Here is a 16,887-nt window from a genome sequence, read left to right on the forward strand (position 1 = left end):
GGACTAGCTTAGCTTGCAATATAATATTATATTCATTGCAATACAATGCAATAACTTAACCATCAATATAAGCTTAAGCCGGCCAGATCAAAAGCACATACGGACATATATTAATATTAATAATTAATAATTAATATATATTATATACTTACTAGGTATATAAGTACTTAAGTAGTAAGTAAGCAAATTAGCTATTAGGTAAGTATATAGCCTCAAATTCAAATTTAATACATGCGCATGCATATCATATATCCCCCGTCTACGCGCGTACTACGTACTACACAGCCGGCCCCTTGATCTTAATTTTATAACTTTCAAACCCAGCTTAGCTCAACGAGATTTTCAATTGCTTAAAACAGCGCTCAACTTTTTCTTCTTTATTATTAGCTTTTTCGCGTGTACCATGTACCTTGGTATGGTGCATATGCATTTTGCACATTTATATTTCACTGCTGACTTATAATTACTTACTTACTTAAGTACTAGTACTCGCTATGCTATTTTAATTCAAGCGAGGGAGACGGCCACGAACGCAAGTTTGTACTCCTTCGACCATTTTTCTAAAATACTTTTTGATATATAGGCCGGTCTTAGTCTCCCAATTCGACTATATTATTATAAGCTAAGATGGCGATAATGGCGATAATGGCGTCCCTCCGGGGTCTCTTTATGAAGGTGAGCATCAAAACCGATATGATATATAGTACTTCAAGTTAAGTACTTGGCTTGCTATTACAGTAGTTTGGGCTCTCAGCGTAGATCGCCGAGCACTCAGCGGGCCTCAGCTCACATAGCAACTGACTTCCTATCTCCTCCTTCCCACCCCCTACTTAGGTAACCTGCCTAGCAGGTCGGTATCTAGGTAGGTACTTCCTACTTAGTAGCTTAGCATAGTACTTGAGCAGGTGTCTTATATCATTTCTCTCTTTCATTTACTCCCACTCCCCCCGCTATCCTCACCAACCGGCTACCAAAGCAACATTTGCCGACCCCAAGTGCTTTGCTTCTCCCGTATTCATTACATTGTTACGATCAATCCATTCTTTACTGTTAGGCAGCTGTTAAGCAGATACCTCTTACTTACTAAGTAATAGCTACCGGGGGCTGATAAATTTCTTTTCATCATCATTATCATCATCATCATCCTAATTTTTTTTTGTTTTTCCCTCTCCACTGTTCTCCCACCTCCCAGATTTCCTATATCCATATTTGTCTCTTTCATGTTTGCCAACTCTTTTACCATACCGTAATAAATAGAAGGATTGTTTGAATAGTATCAAGAAAGAACAAAGCACCCTTAACTGACATCAAACTCTGATTTTTCATCTAGATCTTGGTATTCCTCAGGATACCATCTATCACCCGGAAACTCAGATTCAAAATGGCCGACTACTACTTCCCCCTCAAAGATGAAACCCTTATCAGAGAATACTTCATGCGACAGGCTCTCGAAATGGTGAGATTAAATCAAATCATCGCTACTGACTTCCAGTTTCATCCTTTCAAGCTGGAGCCTCTACTAATTTCACTACTACACTATCTAGGGTGAGCTTGCACTTTCTATCGATGAGGTTCCAGTCGGGTGTGTCTTCGTTCTGGATAACAAGGTTATCGCCAAGGGTATGAATGATACGAATCGTTCTCTTTCCGTAAGTGCTTCTGCCCCTCGGGCCATTTTTTGAAATACGTAGGTCTGCTTCTTCTTCTTCGCAAAAGCTAACTCTTTTGTGTTACAAAGGGCCACCGCCATGCGGAGTTTGCTGGGATCGAAACTGTTCTGTGCAAGTACCCAGCCTCCGTTTTCAAGAATGTCGATTTGTACGTCACGGTCGAACCTTGTATCATGTGCGCATCTGCCCTCAGACAACTTGGAATCCGTGCCGTCTATTTTGGATGCTCCAACGATCGATTCGGAGGGTGTGGTGGAGTCCTTCACGTCAACTTGGAGTAAGCCCTTACTGTCTAATAAGTATCTGGTTTGAAAGGTTGCAAGAGTATTGATCCGATTCATGCATAGTGCTGGAATCGATAGGTGCTATCCGGCAATTGGAGGCATCTTCCGTGAGGAGGCTATAATGTTGTTGCGACGATTCTATCTCCAAGAAAACGACAAAGGTATGCTATCCCCCCCTTACACGCACACTTTATGAGTATGCACGTGTTTTCGTGGTAACATTGAATGACTGATTCCTGTAAAGCGCCGAATCCGACCGCGAAGCGGAACAGAATCCTGAACACGATCGTCGAGAATATGAGCATCGACAATACGCGTTCGGATGCACTCCTTGAGGCAGAACTCGCTGAGACTTCGTGTGAGCCTCTGAAACTAGCATCAGCAGCCACCATGGCAGTATATTGACCTCATTCACCCGTGTTTCATGTACTCTTCATCCATTCATATCTGCGTGGTTTTCTTGAGGTTCTTTTATTTCCCCCCCTTTTGTCTACGGGAAACAGCATGCAGACCAAATACTAGCACCCTTGGTTCTGGGACAGCTAGTTCAACGCGTGATAGGTATTTCCGGCAGCTTGGGTTTCTGTTGTCTCCCCGGTATTACTTTAATTCACGCATGAATATGCATATATGAATACTTTGCTCCGGACTGTACATGTCCGACTTGAATTTGTGGTTCCACGGTGCATTTCCCCAGTAAGCCTCTATAGCTAGGTGAGCATATGAGACAACCGGTAAGGTACGAACTTAATTATTTACGGTTCCATAGCCTTTTTATTACAACTGATTCCGAGACTAAATACCTAGGTCGGGGTATGTACTTACATAGTACGTCTTGTAAGTACTTATCATTGTCCAGATGCAGGGTCGTAGTAGTATATAGTCCAGTCGGGGAAACTCGCGTTGCATGTTGCATGCCGTATATTATACGCACCTTACGCAGTAGCCTCGAATTATACCGAGCCAAGAACCGGGTGTGGTCTCAGAATGATATCAGCCATTGCATTAACCAATCTACTTAAGTAATGTACCGCGTACATACTTGGTTAAGGTGGTTGTGGATCCATGCGGGTCCACGCGGGTGGGTGGGGGCCCGAGCTCTCTTAACTAGTACTCAGATGTTGCCCCTCTTAAGCTAAGTACTTACTAAGTATTTAAGACCTCGCCCCCACCTTGGCTGGTTTCCAAATTCCAACCCCTCCTTCGGGTGAGAGTTTGCAGCCGATGCGCAATCATAGTATGCATACTTAAGTATATTATACAGAGTACCGGTACCAAATAAATGCAAATGCAAATGTTGAGGGCCCTCGATTTGATTCCTGCCGTTAATTAAGTTTGCTTTAGGTACTAGTATGGGTAGCCAACCAATTAAATTGCCATTTATGTCCCAGCAATTAGTTTGCGCCGATTGGAATAAATAAACACTTCGAATCGGCATCTTCCTGTCACTCAACCTACTTCCCACCTACCTGAGCTGAGTCCCTACTATTATTACAATACCAAGTCAGGTACATACTTTCACGACCATTACCGCTATCGCTATCCCCTACCGGTATTCTGCTATCAAGCTTCACATCCATTCATCCGTTCGTTCATTCGTTCATTCGTTCATTCAAAGTGTTTGAGCGAGCCTACACACCCGGTTATCCTCTCCAAGCTGACGTCTTTGTTCCAACGGGGACGGAATTGGTGCTTTTCCTGGCTGCGACAGCTATCCGTAGTACCACCACCACCGCTCGTCACAATGGTAACTCCTGACGCTCAGAACCTCCACAACTACCTTGCGTAACTCTCCCTTCCTTTAATTCGATCTGACTTATATACTAACTGCCACTTCAGTGGTGTCTCCTTCATATCCCTAGTCGCCCCCGATGAGGATCTGTTTTATGAAACGATCACATATTACACCGACCTTGGATTCTTGGAGACATTGGTCTACGACAGGGCTAACCCTACTGCTGGAAAACATCAAGACGATCTCTGCTTTCTCAGTGACAGAGAAACCTGGCTTCATACCGACCCGGAGCAAGAGAATCAGGGTACCGCCATAACTATCAAAATCCGGCTGGTAACAGCCACAAGATTGGAAGGAGAACCGTCATCCCCGAAACTTCTAAGAAGAAGCTCCACGTTGCACCCACCCACGGATATCCGAGATTGGAGAGGTGCAAAGCAGGCCCTGGTCTTGTTTTCCCCAAAGCTCGACAAGATAATCGAGCTCCTCCAGAAGAAAGGATATGCCTACCAAGCTCAACCAAACGAACATGCCCCCTTTGAGATATACACTTACGACCCACTGTCCACCTTAGTGGGGTTTACATCTAAGCCAAACCCCTTCACAACGATCGTCAAATCATTGCCCACAGCTTCACAGCAGAACCCAACTATCCTCCCGAGCGTCGAGCCTACTTTGGACGCTAAAAGGAGGAAAATTGCTGTGATGACTAGCGGTGGCGACTCTCCTGGCATGAATGGAGCTGTTAGGGCAGTCGTTCGCACCGCGATAGCAATGGGTCACGATGCGTACTGTATATACGAAGGCTACGAGGGATTAGTACAAGGCGGTGATCTAATCAAAAAAATGGGTTGGGAGGACGTTCGCGGTTGGCTCTCAGAGGGGGGTACACTCATTGGAACTGCTCGGTCCGCTGCTTTTCGCCAGCGCTACGGCCGCTTAGCAGCGGCCAAAAATTTGGTCATAAATGGGATCGATGGGCTCATTGTCTGCGGTGGTGACGGTTCACTCACCGGAGCCGACCTCTTCCGAGAAGAGTGGCCTGGTCTTCTTGAAGAGTTGATCAACAATGAGGAGATAACAAAGGAGCAAGCAGAGCCCTTCCAAACGTTAAATATTGCGGGACTTGTTGGGTCTATCGACAATGACATGTCATGTACGGATGCCACAATCGGCGCATACTCTTCTTTGGCCCGAATTTGCCAAGCTGTGGACTACATTGACGCAACTGCTGCTTCCCATCAAAGAGCCTTCATCATCGAAGTAATGGGCCGGCATTGTGGTTGGTTGGCCGTGATGTCCGGTGTGAGTACCGGCGCAGACTATATTTTTATCCCAGAAAAGCCTCCCGGCGAGGGTTGGGAGAAACAAATGTGTGATATTATAGCTCGGGTGAGTGGTCTTATACACCGAATTTCAATTCCCGGTATAGGGACTAATGCAACTTGTAGCACCGAAAACTTGGGAAGCGAAAAACGATCGTCATCGTCGCTGAAGGTGCTATCGATCGGGATCTGAAGCCCATAACTTCGGAGTATGTCAAGAAAGTTCTTGTTGACGTTTTGAAACTCGACACACGAGTGACCTGCCTAGGCCATGTCCAACGAGGTGGCACTGCCGTCGCTTATGATAGGATGCTCGCATCGTTGCAGGGTGTTGAAGCAGTGAGAGCGATCGTAAATGCGAAACCTGGGAGCCCCAGTCCAATGATAGCTATCACGGAAAACAAAATCACGAGGAAGCCATTGGTCGAGGCTGTAAGAATGGTGAGTAAAATGGCTCCATCTCAGTTTATAGGGAGACAACCCCCCGTGTGTTCAAACTAATTTTAATTCTGTAGACAAAAGGCGTCGCTGAAGCCATAAAAAACAAAGAATTTGACCGCGCCATGAAACTTCGGGATGCAGAGTTCGACGAGTACTATCGGGCTTTCATCGCAACCACCGTACCTGGGAAGGAAAAAGAAAGACTCCCTGAAGAAAAGGTAGATATAGAGATGCAGTCTCCATTCAGTCAATTAATCATTTTCATATGCTGATAAGCTGGGATAGCGCAAGCGATACGCAATCGTCCACGTAGGTGCACCCGCCGGGGGCATGAACGCAGCAACCAGAGCAGCAGCTCTTTACTGCATAAGTCGCGGTCATCGGGCATTTGCTATTCACAATGGCTTCCCGGGGCTGGTACGTCATGATTCTGTTCGAGAGTTAACTTGGCTTGGTGTTGAAGGCTGGGCTATTCGTGGAGGAAGTGAGATAGGTACCAATAGGACGGAACCTGGCGTAGACTTAGGTATGGTTGCTTGGTACTTCCAAAAGTACCAATTCGATGGTTTACTACTTATCGGCGGGTTCGAAGCCTATAAGTCTTTGTCGGAGCTCCGGGGGGCTCGGCAGTCATATCCTGCGTTCAGGATTCCTATGGTATGCCTTCCGGCAACAATCAGCAACAATGTGCCAGGAACCGAATATTCAATCGGGAGTGATACTTGTCTGAACGCTCTCATCGATTATTGCGACGCTATCAAACAGAGTGCCAGCGCCAGCAGAAGAAGAGTTTTCGTGTAAGAAGCCCCATTCCCATGCCTTGATGTTTTTAAGGCAATGACACCAACTTTTGATTCCTAATTCCGGGGGGTTTTCCCTCTCTTTCTAGTGTTGAATGCCAGGGAGGGCGCAGTGGATATGTTGCAACGATGGGCGGTCTTTCCACAGGAGCTTTGGCTGTCTACACGCCGGAAGAGGGTATCAAGCTCGAGACGCTCATGAAAGACATTAATACTCTAAGAGGAAGTTTTGCGAATGATCAAGGAATGAACAGAGCGGGGAAAATCATTTTAAGGTGAGGTTATCAACCCCCTCTCCGCTTCTCCCATACAGGCAGAGTTATCTCAATGCTGACTGAGCTATGGGGTATAGGAATGAGAAGGCGTCAGCTACTTACACGACCGAGATCATTGCCAATATGATTCGCGAGGAAGCACAGGGTCGCTTTGAATCCCGAACCTCGATTCCGGGCCATGTTCAGCAAGGTGGAACTCCATCGCCGATGGATCGTGTACGGGCTGTTCGCCTCGCCACCAAATGTATCCAGTATCTGGAAACCCACGGAGGGACTAAGGCGGAGGTGCACGACAACCCAGAATCGGCAGCGGTGATTGGTATCAAAGGAGCCGCGGTTGTTTTCACACCGATGGCGATTCTAGAGGCGACCGACACAGATTGGGAGAATCGACGACCGAAGCAGGCATACTGGCGCAATCTTAGGGGGATTGTCGACGTCCTTTCAGGTCGCAAACAAACCTTTGACGCAGCAGATCTTGTCGATGATAATGAAATTCAGGAGCAAACTCAGGAGCATGGCCAAGGGCAAGCTCAAGAAGAGCCGGGTCAGGAACCGACTGGGGAACGGGTTGGAGAGGAACAAATTCAAGGGGTGGCTTGAGAGCTCAGGGTTCGAAATAGCGAGCTCATCACGTACGATCATGATGGAGCCGAAAGAGATGAATTGAACTTTTTCTTTTTTTTTTTGTTACCCGCTGCCTGTTATGCGCGATAGTTTTCGTGCAGATACTTTCTTTAAAACAGTACAAATGCGAGTGCGTATGTAAATAAGTACTCAAGTACTTATTTCAAGTGCATTGACATTGCAAGCCACCCAAGTAGTTCTTGAGAAGGAGCTAGTAACATCGAAGCTTATAAGCTGCCGGCCGGATTACCCAAGTAGGTACCTACTTAAGGAAGTAAGTACTTATGTACCTACCTAGTTAGTATACTACCTACTTAGGCAAGTACCTAGGAATATAAGTAAAAGCATAAGCCAACCAGCCCTGGCCGGGTACCCAGGTAATCGATAAGCAGCGCCCAACAAACGCATGCAAACCCGCGTACCTCCAGGCCTGCCATACTTTCTATCAAAGTCGACGTGGGGGTTGATATTCTAAGTACTACTTACATAGATACTTCTTATACATATATGTACTTAATTACATACCTAAGTATGAGGTATGAGGTATGGACTTAGGCAGAGATTGCAATTGGCCAGAGTGTGCATGGTTAACTAAATTTAAATCGCTCGGGCGTGGAGGATGTCATCAATTTAACTCTCAATTTTTGATTTCCCCAACGCCTTTTCCCTTACCCTGCCGATACCGCAAAATTGTACTGACTTACAACATCAACATCACTCACGCTCCCACCAGCCATCTAGTGCTAGTATACCGCGTACATACCTGAACACTCACTCCCTAAACAGGCCGTGAGGAATTGGTGTTCACAATTCTTCTTCCCACAATAACCCTTCCAGTTACGTTCAGTCTCGAACCTAATATCTCGACATGTCGGCGACATTGGCGACGACACGATTGCTATCTCGTAGCTTTCGAGGAGTGCTTAGCCATAGCGTTTCGCATACTCCAGGCTGTCGGTCAATAGCATCGCTGACTCGCACCTCTCGCACCTCTCGCCCTCTCACCAATTTCTCTAAATCTAACAACACCACCCAAACGCGGATGCTGGCGTCGGCGGCTGATGTCAAGGAGTACACCGTCCGTGATGCCCTGAACGAAGCACTGGCCGAAGAGCTTGAGGCTGACTCTAAAGTCTTCATACTGGGCGAAGAAGGTATACCGACTATCTCTACGAAAAAACATCCTAAGTTGAGTGTCACTGACAATGTGAACACCACAGTCGCTCTTTACAACGGTGCATACAAGGTCACGAAGGGCTTGTTGGATAGATTCGGACCTGATCGGGTGGGTTAAATGTCTACAGCCACAATCTGCCTGCTCGCGTAAAAATACTCATTCTTGTCGTTCTGGAAACCAATAGGTTATCGATACTCCAATTACAGAATCAGGGTTTGCTGGTCTTGCCGTTGGAGCTGCGCTTGCGGGGCTCAAACCAATCACGGAATTTATGACCTGGTTAGTGATCCCTTTCGTTGAAATTTCTATATGCTTTGTTTCAATTGGCTAAAGCAACTCGCATAGGAACTTTGCTATGCAAGCGATTGATCAAATCATCAACTCTGCTGCCAAGACCCATTACATGAGCGGAGGAATCCAACCTTGTAATATCACGTTTCGTGGGCCCAACGGCTTCGCTGCTGGTGTCGCTGCCCAACACAGATAAGTCTCATACAATGACAGGTAATGAAATTTCCGCCTGACGTAGCTTGCCAGATTTCACCCAAGACTATACGGCCTGGTACGGTTCGATCCCAGGGTTGAAAGTAGTGAGCCCATGGAGTTCCGAAGATGCAAAGGGCTTGCTGAAAGCCGCTATCAGAGATCCGAACCCTGTCGTTGTAAGGAACCTTCGAACACCATGTTCGAGGCAGGCCCGCTAATAGTAGCATAAACAGGTTCTCGAGAACGAGCTACTCTACGGACAATCGTTCCCAATGAGCGCTGCCGCTCAGAAGGATGACTTTGTTATTCCGGTATGTTTTCCAGGACCCAGAGCAAAACTCATAAAGACGTGAAATTAAATCAGACTGTTCCTGCAGTTCGGGAAAGCGAAGATCGAACGGGTTGGAAAAGACATCACCCTTGTTTCTCTGTCTCGTTGCGTCGGACAATGCTTAACTGCCGCCGAGAAGTTAAAATCAGAGTATGGAGTCGAGGCCGAGGTTATCAATCTCCGATCTATAAAGCCAATGGACGTCGAGGCGATCGTGAAGTCGGTCAAGAAGACTGGTAATTTGATCGCCGTGGAGAGTGGATTCCCAAGCTTCGGTGTTTCGAGTGAAATTTTGGCCCTTTCGATGGAGTACATGTTTGATTATCTAGACTCACCGGCGCAGAGAATTACGGGAGCTGAGGTTCCTACTCCATACGCTCAGGGGCTAGAGGCTATGTCGTTCCCCGACGAAGACCTTATCTTTAGGAAAGCTGCGCAACTGTTGCGTGTATAAGCGACAGGCATCCTAGGGAATAGGTGTTCGGTCTAGCATTATCGCGTTGTACATGTGTCGCAAAATTATTCATTCATCCCCCTCCCGTCAAGGGAAACGGATAACTTCCGGTCCTCCATGGTATTAGTGTTTATGTTACCTGTTTATATTTCGCAAAGACTGTACAGATTTAGACATGGCGACGAAAACTCCGTACGTGTGCGTACCTAGGTGCCGGTACCTAGGTATACATTGTACCTAAGTACCTACCCAAGCACATCCATATAGACATAAAACCGGTGCTTTGCAAAATTTTAAAACTAGCTAGCGCTTGCACATCACAGGCGCGGTTCTGCATTGCATTGACCAGCAGATCTATGAATTAAATTTGATTAGACTAAACATTATAACTACCTATAAACAGCAGCCTGCAAGGAAGAAAAAAAAAAAAAACTCTGCAGTTGACTGTTTCTCAACGCAACCGTCGCAATATTCTATATACTTGAGTACCTACCTACTTACGTACCTACTATTTCCCGCCCGAATTAATACTAGGTACATGACCTTAAATGAGCGCTTTACACGCCTACCGGGCACTGCTTCGTGCTGCACAAGCAGCATTCCAAGGTTGGTGTCTACGTTTCTGTTCGTGTTCGGTCTACGGGATCTATCGGACTCCTTGTACCCAATCAATGTGGATTTTGATTCGAAAACTCCTTGATAATACTTTTTTGATCATCACCAACTGACTTTTTATGATATCGGATCAACAGGCGATTCTAAGCTACTCTTAGCTTCACACCGTGAGATTAGGACGCAATTTGAGCGTAACCTAGACCCCGGTGGCATGGATAATAAGGATGAAAAGGTCAAACACGCCTTCGAGGTAGCCAAGTTCCTCAAGCAGAATGTGGTACAGGCAGAGAAACTGGATGGGCAGGAAAATTTTAGTACGTAGATACCTCCCCTAACTTCTGAATCGATCCATCGTATCGTTTTATCCTACGAATCCTGCTCTAGTAGACGACAATCTAACGCGTTAACGCTGGGTAGGATTACGGCTACACGAAGAAACCGAGAGAGGAGACAATGAAAGTATCAAAACTCCATTGAAAGGCCGAGTTGGAAAATTCGAGAGGTGCAGCTAGCTAAAAGCCCACAGAGGACGACTCTTTCGGCTTTAGTTTTAGTTTTCATTTAATTAAAATTTTTTTTTTCTCTTCTCCTCTCTCCCCTCCCTCCCTCAGATCTTAAGAAACCAGGCACCGAATGATGTTCACAAGAAGCAGCAAGCTGAATATACAAATTAATGTACAAATCCTAGGTAGAATGTGTAGGCCTAAAAATCCGGTGCAATAAACGCGCCAACCAAAATGCAACCTGACAGCTTGATAATGACGCCCTAACACCCTTAAAAATCCCTAAAGCGCAAAATATCACCACCTCCCCAAACAAAGACTACTCCGGCCTTTGCGAGGGGTATAAAAACCCGCTTTCCTCAGACCCGGGCGGTGCCAGTGTAGTATTGAGACTCATGGCAGTTGGATTGCTGTCGCTGTTGGGTTCACCGTTATTGGCAACGCTCGAGCTAGAAGCCTTCGGGCTAGCTTTAGCTATTGCCATAATCTGGGTCCTGTCCATGCTCCCGAGAGGGCGCGGCTTCCCCCACATTATTCTTAAAGGACACCCTGCAATGATCGCCTTTCCTTGACACGATTCCGCCGCGGCTTCCGCTCCAGCACGAGTATGGAAGTTTACGAACGCACATCGAGAATGGTGGACACAAACGATAGATCGTATTTGGCCGAAAGCCGAGAAGAAAGTGCGGATAGCGTGCTCTGCAAGATCGTCTTCAACGCTGTAAGTCGAAATTAGTTAGTATTGGTTATTCAAATAGGCAAAGGCGCGGTTTTAGCAATAGGAAGATTGCTATTGAAGGGGTAGGTACCCTAGAAGGAAAAGAGAGGTGATGCTCCTATCGGCAGGGGGCTCGGTATCTTGTGGGCCTGGAGGTAGCTGAGCTGCCGATGGGAAATTTCGAATCGGACCTTTATGGCCCCCCCGACCTCTATCACCACCGCTCCCCCGCGTCCTAACCGGGCCTGGGCCAATTTTATTCGCGATCCCACCATCATCTCTATTCCTTCGAGGTCGTTTGTAGTATGGTTCACTGGTTGCCAGTCGTTTCAAAAGGTCTCTAGCCGCGGAGTCCGTTTTTTCATATTCCTCGGGTATCTGGCCTTCGATTAATTTGTTTTCGGTGTTCTGGGCGTAGTACTGCTTATTAATTTCGGAAGAGGGCCCTTGGGCGACAAGCTTGAGAGCGGCATCGCGGACAACGATGGGCAAGCCAAACGAAAGGTCGAGCATGCAGCATTGGCAACAGTTCTTTAACCTGGCGCAGGTTAGGCAAATCTGTTGTAGTGTTGCAGATGTTTTAGTAACCAGTGGTTATGAAAAGAAAGGGTCTAAGGAGAGCATACATTTGTCTTTTTGTAACGACTGTTGCGATCAGGAAGCCATTTGAATACGGTGAAAGGGCGAGTGCAGATTTTGCACTCAGCACCGTAGTTCTCCTTGATCATCTGGACGTAGGGATTTTCAGGCAGGCAATTTTCGCAGACCGAGGGGAAGTCGGTGGATTCGGATCCAGACTAGTCAGATGCGTAAATATATTAGTAAAGGGACAAAATTTTTGCAGGGGACACAAGATAACGCGACGTACCCTGTTTATATCGGCCTTGGGCGGCATTTTGAAGGGCTTCTATATGATGCGATATGTATATTTGGCGTGGATGAGTGACGATGATGGAATGTGTTGGAGAGGATGTTGCAAAGAGAGGCGACACTGTTGTTTGATGTTTGACCAGCAAGTTTTGTGTTGCTGAGTCATGACTGAGTCAGCAATCTTGATTCTTGTCGGCCGACAGGAGCCCGGCGGCCGGAATAATCTTGGCAGTATTGGCAGGGGTTTGACAGGGGATCCCAGCGCAGGTGTCGGTTGCCAACACCACAGAGCACCTCCCGCGGTAGTTATGTGCTATGTAACTCTCGCCCGACTGGCTATCTGGGGAGGTCTTTCGGTGCCCGTGAAAGGAAAGGAAAAAAAAAAAAAAAAAAAAACAACCACCGTCCAGTCAATTGACTCCTTTTAACTATCAGGTGCTGGTAGTTTCTCCTTCACTCCTTTGTTCTTCCATCTACCATCCTCCTTCGTCAATCCATTCTTCTTCCTGTTTACCTTTCTTCATTCTACTTCTTCCATCTTCAACAGAATCTCTTCACACTTTTCTTCACCTTCAAACTAAAACCCAAATTCACCATGGTTGCCGCGACGAAACTCGAACAAGAAAATCACCAGCGTGATGCTGATTTCTCCAAGGCTATGCACGGCCAAGTCAATGAAACTGGCTATTTTGCTGGTTTCATGGGCAAGGATAAAGCAGCTTCCGCCGAAGCTGCTAAGGAGTACTTCAAACACTGGGACGGGTTCGAAGACGGTAATGAAACCGAAGAGGAGAAGCAGAAGCGATTGGCTGAATATGCTACCCTCACGCGTCACTACTACAATCTTGCAACCGATCTCTACGAAAATGGTTGGGGCCAATCTTTTCACTTCTGTAGATTCTATCCCGGCGAGGCTTTCAACCAGGCCATCGCCCGTCATGAGCATTTCTTAGCTTTGAAAATGGGTATCAAGCCCGGAATGCACGTTCTCGACGTCGGCTGTGGGGTTGGTGGCCCAGCACGTGAGATCGCACGTTTTAGTGACTGCAAAATCACTGGTCTCAACAACAATGATTATCAGATTGCAAGGGCAACAATGTATGCGCATAAAGCTGGTCTTAGCAACCAATTGGTACGGAATCATTCCCTTCCTTCCTTGCCCTAGATGGTTGTTTTCTAGGTAGGATCCATAATTCCATTGAATACTAATTTATTACTTAACCCTACAGAGATTTGCCAAGGGGGATTTCATGCAAATGTCATTTGAAGAGAACTCTTTTGATGCTGTTTACGCTATCGAAGCAACCGTCCATGCCCCAAGCCTTGCCGGGGTTTACGGACAAATTTTCAAAGTCCTCAAACCCGGTGGTGTATTCGGAGTCTATGAATGGCTCATGACCGAAAACTATGATGATTCCGACGCAGACCACAGGAGGATCCGCAGAGGCATCGAATTGTGAGTCTTCATCATCTAACCCCCCCTCCCATAATTCATATGAAGATGGAGCTAATAAACTGTTTCTTTTCTTACTCTAGGGGTGATGGAATCGCTCAAATGGTCCGGATCGAGGAGTGTATCAAGGCACTAAAAACTGTTGGCTTTGAAATCGAATACCAAGAGGATCTAGCTGATCGTCCTGACCCTATCCCATGGTACTACCCGCTTGCTGGTAACATGAAGTACTGCGCTAGTCTTTCAGATATCTTCACTATCGGTAGAATGACATGGGTTGGCCGAACTCTTGCCCACTACTTGGTCGGTGCCCTTGAGACCGTCGGGGTCGCGCCACAAGGTGCTAGAAAGGCTGCCGACTCCCTTGCGACAGCAGCGGATGCCCTAGTCGAAGGCGGTGAAAAGAAGCTATTCACACCTATGTATCTTGCTGTTGCAAGAAAGCCCGCCAACCCGTAGTCTATTTTACCCCTCTCTCTCTTTCTCTCCCTCCCTCCCCCCTTCGCTTTTCTCTTCTCCTCCCTTTTTTTCTCGACTTAAAGGTTGGTTCTCTTCTCACGCACTATTTTCATGGCTTATAGTACTTTAATCGTTGTACCCCCTTTAATTCCTGCGAACTGAGCGTTTGAATACCGCCTGTGCTGTGAGGCCACGCAAACCCTTTCCCTTTTTTTTCTTTTTTAGAAACAGCATACCCCATAGTGGCCCGTGTAATATAGATCCTTTCTAGATAGAGCTAATGACTTGGGGCATAGCATTTAGATGCTATGTACCCTAATTAATGCAAAATGAATCCCCCTCGATTTTATTCCACCAGTTCTGTGCGTTAGCTAGAAAATAAGCGCGTTTAGAGATTGCTACTGTGGGCAAAGATATCAGAAACCTATTTTCTGCTCGATTTTGTTAAAATGTTTCCTCATTTTGCTGCTATGTCTATATCTATGCGCTTCTGCAATACAAGACTATATCTACGGTCGACTACTTCAACAGGACTTTAAAATCACCTTCAGCTGCTGACCCTTTGCCAACGCTGCCACGAATGCCGTCCACCAAAACTGACTTAATCTCATCAGAAACCTTGAGGCCGGCGAGCTTCTTAGCCACAACATCAAGCTCTTCGTTGTCAAGCTTAGTAATAAGGAGTTCTACATCAGCCAATACATTTGCGACTACGTCTGGTGGAGCGGCACCATCGGAGTGAAAGTAGTTAGCGTCCTCTGCACCCTTACGAAGAACTCTTTTGTTCTTCTTTGCCGCATTTTTAGCGGCCTCCTTCGCCTTTTTCGCATCGGCCTTTGATGCCTTCATAGCAGCCTCCTCTTCTTCCTTCCTTCGGGCGTCTTCCTCTGCCTTCTTCTTGGCCTCTTCTACCAAACGCTTTTCCTCTGCCTCCCTCGCAATTTTCTTAGCATCTTTCTGCAATCTTTCTTCCTTACGGAATTTTTGCAGTCTGACGTCCATAGCTAGGGCATCGTCGACAATCTTTCTGAGCCTTGCCGTATCTTCGGTCTTTCTTTTTGCCCTAGCAGCTTTGTTTTTCCTTTCAACATGTCTTTTTTGATCTCTGTTTTCATTGTCATCTGGAACATCCTCGTCAAGGTACTCGAAGGTTCTCCAGGAATCGAAGTTGTACCAAAAGTTATAGAATTCTTCAACATTGGCTTTGGTGGATTTATCGTCACCAAAACGCGGCACAGGCTTCTTTTTAGAGAAACGGCCTTCACTATCGAAAACCGGGTTCCAAAGCTTGTAGATATTTCCCTTGGCTTTGCGGGAAGGAGGATCAACGTCGGCCGACTCGTCAACTGAGTCGTACTGTCGACGTTTGACGGGGTCGGTGAGGATTTCCATAGCTATGATGGAGGATAACGGTTGTTAGGATTTGGTACTTCATGGAAATGATATAATGCTCTCATTCTGGTATACCTTTTTGAATGCATTTGAAAAAGTTATCATCATCGACACCACCGGCAGCTGCCTTCTTGTCCGGGTGATGCTTCAAAACCTTTTTCCTGTGCGCCCGTTTGATTTGTTCATCGGTTGCCTTCCAACGATATTTGCTGATTCCGAGGACTGCATAATGATCTTGGTTCTGAATAAGGAGAAAATATTAGAATGGGATATCCCTATACGAACTCATCATAGATAGCGCATAAAAAAATAATGCCGGAGGTTCTAACCTTCCAGTCTTTGGGGTCCCGAGAGAGAAGCATTGCATCTTCGGGCTCACTGATCTCACCGGGGTCGGCATCCTCGACATTCTTGGCTTGCTGTGCAGCAACAATGCGGTCGTCCTCGGAGAAAGTTCTGTGATGACGTTTCTATAGCCATTGGAACGGGAAAATTAGTACTGGTTTGATGTTCAAAACGTTGGGTCCGTTGAAGCTCATACTCTCCGGGCGTGAGCCAGGTAGTGGGGGCCCACAGGCTCGAGGTTTCGGTGAGTTGGCTCAGAGAGATGTTCGAGGATGTGAAAACCGCCTTCATGAGGCCATTCCGGCTCCGCTGGGAGCAAAGTATGTTTCGTTACGACGACGTTCATGGTGATTGGGGAGGGTTGAGGCTATAAGCAGGTTAATGTGCAGAATGAATTCTTTGTTGGCCGTTGGTTGTCTTCAACGTTTCCTGCCAGTTCAAATCTTTTTTTTTTTTTTTGTTTTTTTTTTTGTGGTGTTCAAGAGCCAGTCACGTGAGATCTGGGATACCTTAGCTTATGCTTGGAACTAGAATATATACCTACCTACTTACCTACTAAGTAAGTACTTAAGTACCTAAGTACATATATTACTATAATCTTCAGAGCCTATGCTTAGCTTAGAATTAAGTAAGTATATTACCTATAAGCCTAAGAGCTTAAGCTTAAGATATCGATACGGCCACAGCACTCTATAGAATTAGAATACACGAGACGTCAGATTAAGTACTTACCTACCTAGTATCTAGCAACTTCCTTATTACGTACTTAGGTAGGGAGCTACTTAAGTAGTACTTAGTTTATAGGTTCAGTTATAAGTAAGTAAGTACCTAGGTAAGTACTAAGTACTTAACTAGTATATATCTCCTCCGCCTCGAGCGCCTGGATTGGAGGCTAATATATCTCTATCTATTCCAATTACTTGGTCT

The 16,887-nt window shown here is 46.2% G+C and overlaps 7 protein-coding genes across 7 annotated transcripts; 5 read left to right on the plus strand and 2 right to left on the minus strand.

The window, feature by feature from the left end:
• Nucleotides 1–1,381: 1,381 nt before the first annotated feature.
• Nucleotides 1,382–2,359, plus strand: AOL_s00043g21 (uncharacterized protein; the record flags this gene model as incomplete). Its single annotated transcript, XM_011120508.1, has 5 exons — nucleotides 1,382–1,456; nucleotides 1,545–1,649; nucleotides 1,739–1,947; nucleotides 2,018–2,115; nucleotides 2,199–2,359. 5 exons carry the CDS (start codon nucleotides 1,382–1,384, stop codon nucleotides 2,357–2,359), a joined length of 648 nt encoding a protein of 215 aa, XP_011118810.1.
• A 1,339-nt stretch (nucleotides 2,360–3,698) lies between these two features.
• AOL_s00043g22 (uncharacterized protein) lies at nucleotides 3,699–7,133 on the plus strand (the record flags this gene model as incomplete). Its single annotated transcript, XM_011120509.1, has 7 exons — nucleotides 3,699–3,739; nucleotides 3,794–5,081; nucleotides 5,141–5,455; nucleotides 5,530–5,673; nucleotides 5,741–6,252; nucleotides 6,345–6,530; nucleotides 6,608–7,133. 7 exons carry the CDS (start codon nucleotides 3,699–3,701, stop codon nucleotides 7,131–7,133), a joined length of 3,012 nt encoding a protein of 1,003 aa, XP_011118811.1.
• A 1,066-nt stretch (nucleotides 7,134–8,199) lies between these two features.
• On the plus strand, nucleotides 8,200–9,605 carry AOL_s00043g23 (uncharacterized protein; the record flags this gene model as incomplete). Its single annotated transcript, XM_011120510.1, has 7 exons — nucleotides 8,200–8,311; nucleotides 8,378–8,442; nucleotides 8,519–8,613; nucleotides 8,680–8,759; nucleotides 8,872–8,996; nucleotides 9,054–9,131; nucleotides 9,198–9,605. 7 exons carry the CDS (start codon nucleotides 8,200–8,202, stop codon nucleotides 9,603–9,605), a joined length of 963 nt encoding a protein of 320 aa, XP_011118812.1.
• Nucleotides 9,606–10,153: 548 nt separating this feature from the next.
• Nucleotides 10,154–10,732, plus strand: AOL_s00043g24 (uncharacterized protein; the record flags this gene model as incomplete). The annotated part of the gene is made up of 3 exons (XM_011120511.1): nucleotides 10,154–10,211; nucleotides 10,358–10,534; nucleotides 10,638–10,732. The coding sequence occupies 3 exons, from the start codon at nucleotides 10,154–10,156 to the stop codon at nucleotides 10,730–10,732; spliced, it is 330 nt and encodes a 109-aa protein (XP_011118813.1).
• A 310-nt stretch (nucleotides 10,733–11,042) lies between these two features.
• On the minus strand, nucleotides 11,043–12,336 carry AOL_s00043g25 (uncharacterized protein; the record flags this gene model as incomplete). Its single annotated transcript, XM_011120512.1, has 4 exons — nucleotides 11,043–11,442; nucleotides 11,533–11,999; nucleotides 12,068–12,238; nucleotides 12,310–12,336. The coding sequence occupies 4 exons, from the start codon at nucleotides 12,334–12,336 to the stop codon at nucleotides 11,043–11,045; spliced, it is 1,065 nt and encodes a 354-aa protein (XP_011118814.1).
• Nucleotides 12,337–12,906: 570 nt separating this feature from the next.
• Nucleotides 12,907–14,223, plus strand: AOL_s00043g26 (uncharacterized protein; the record flags this gene model as incomplete). The annotated part of the gene is made up of 3 exons (XM_011120513.1): nucleotides 12,907–13,443; nucleotides 13,541–13,767; nucleotides 13,848–14,223. The coding sequence occupies 3 exons, from the start codon at nucleotides 12,907–12,909 to the stop codon at nucleotides 14,221–14,223; spliced, it is 1,140 nt and encodes a 379-aa protein (XP_011118815.1).
• Nucleotides 14,224–14,742: 519 nt separating this feature from the next.
• AOL_s00043g27 (uncharacterized protein) lies at nucleotides 14,743–16,306 on the minus strand (the record flags this gene model as incomplete). Its single annotated transcript, XM_011120514.1, has 4 exons — nucleotides 14,743–15,617; nucleotides 15,691–15,856; nucleotides 15,945–16,085; nucleotides 16,157–16,306. 4 exons carry the CDS (start codon nucleotides 16,304–16,306, stop codon nucleotides 14,743–14,745), a joined length of 1,332 nt encoding a protein of 443 aa, XP_011118816.1.
• Between the last annotated feature and the right edge of the window lie 581 nt (nucleotides 16,307–16,887).

The sequence above is a fragment of the Orbilia oligospora genome (assembly GCF_000225545.1).
Source record: "Orbilia oligospora ATCC 24927 unplaced genomic scaffold scaffold00043, whole genome shotgun sequence".
NCBI classification, from domain to species: Eukaryota; Fungi; Ascomycota; class Orbiliomycetes; order Orbiliales; family Orbiliaceae; genus Orbilia; species Orbilia oligospora.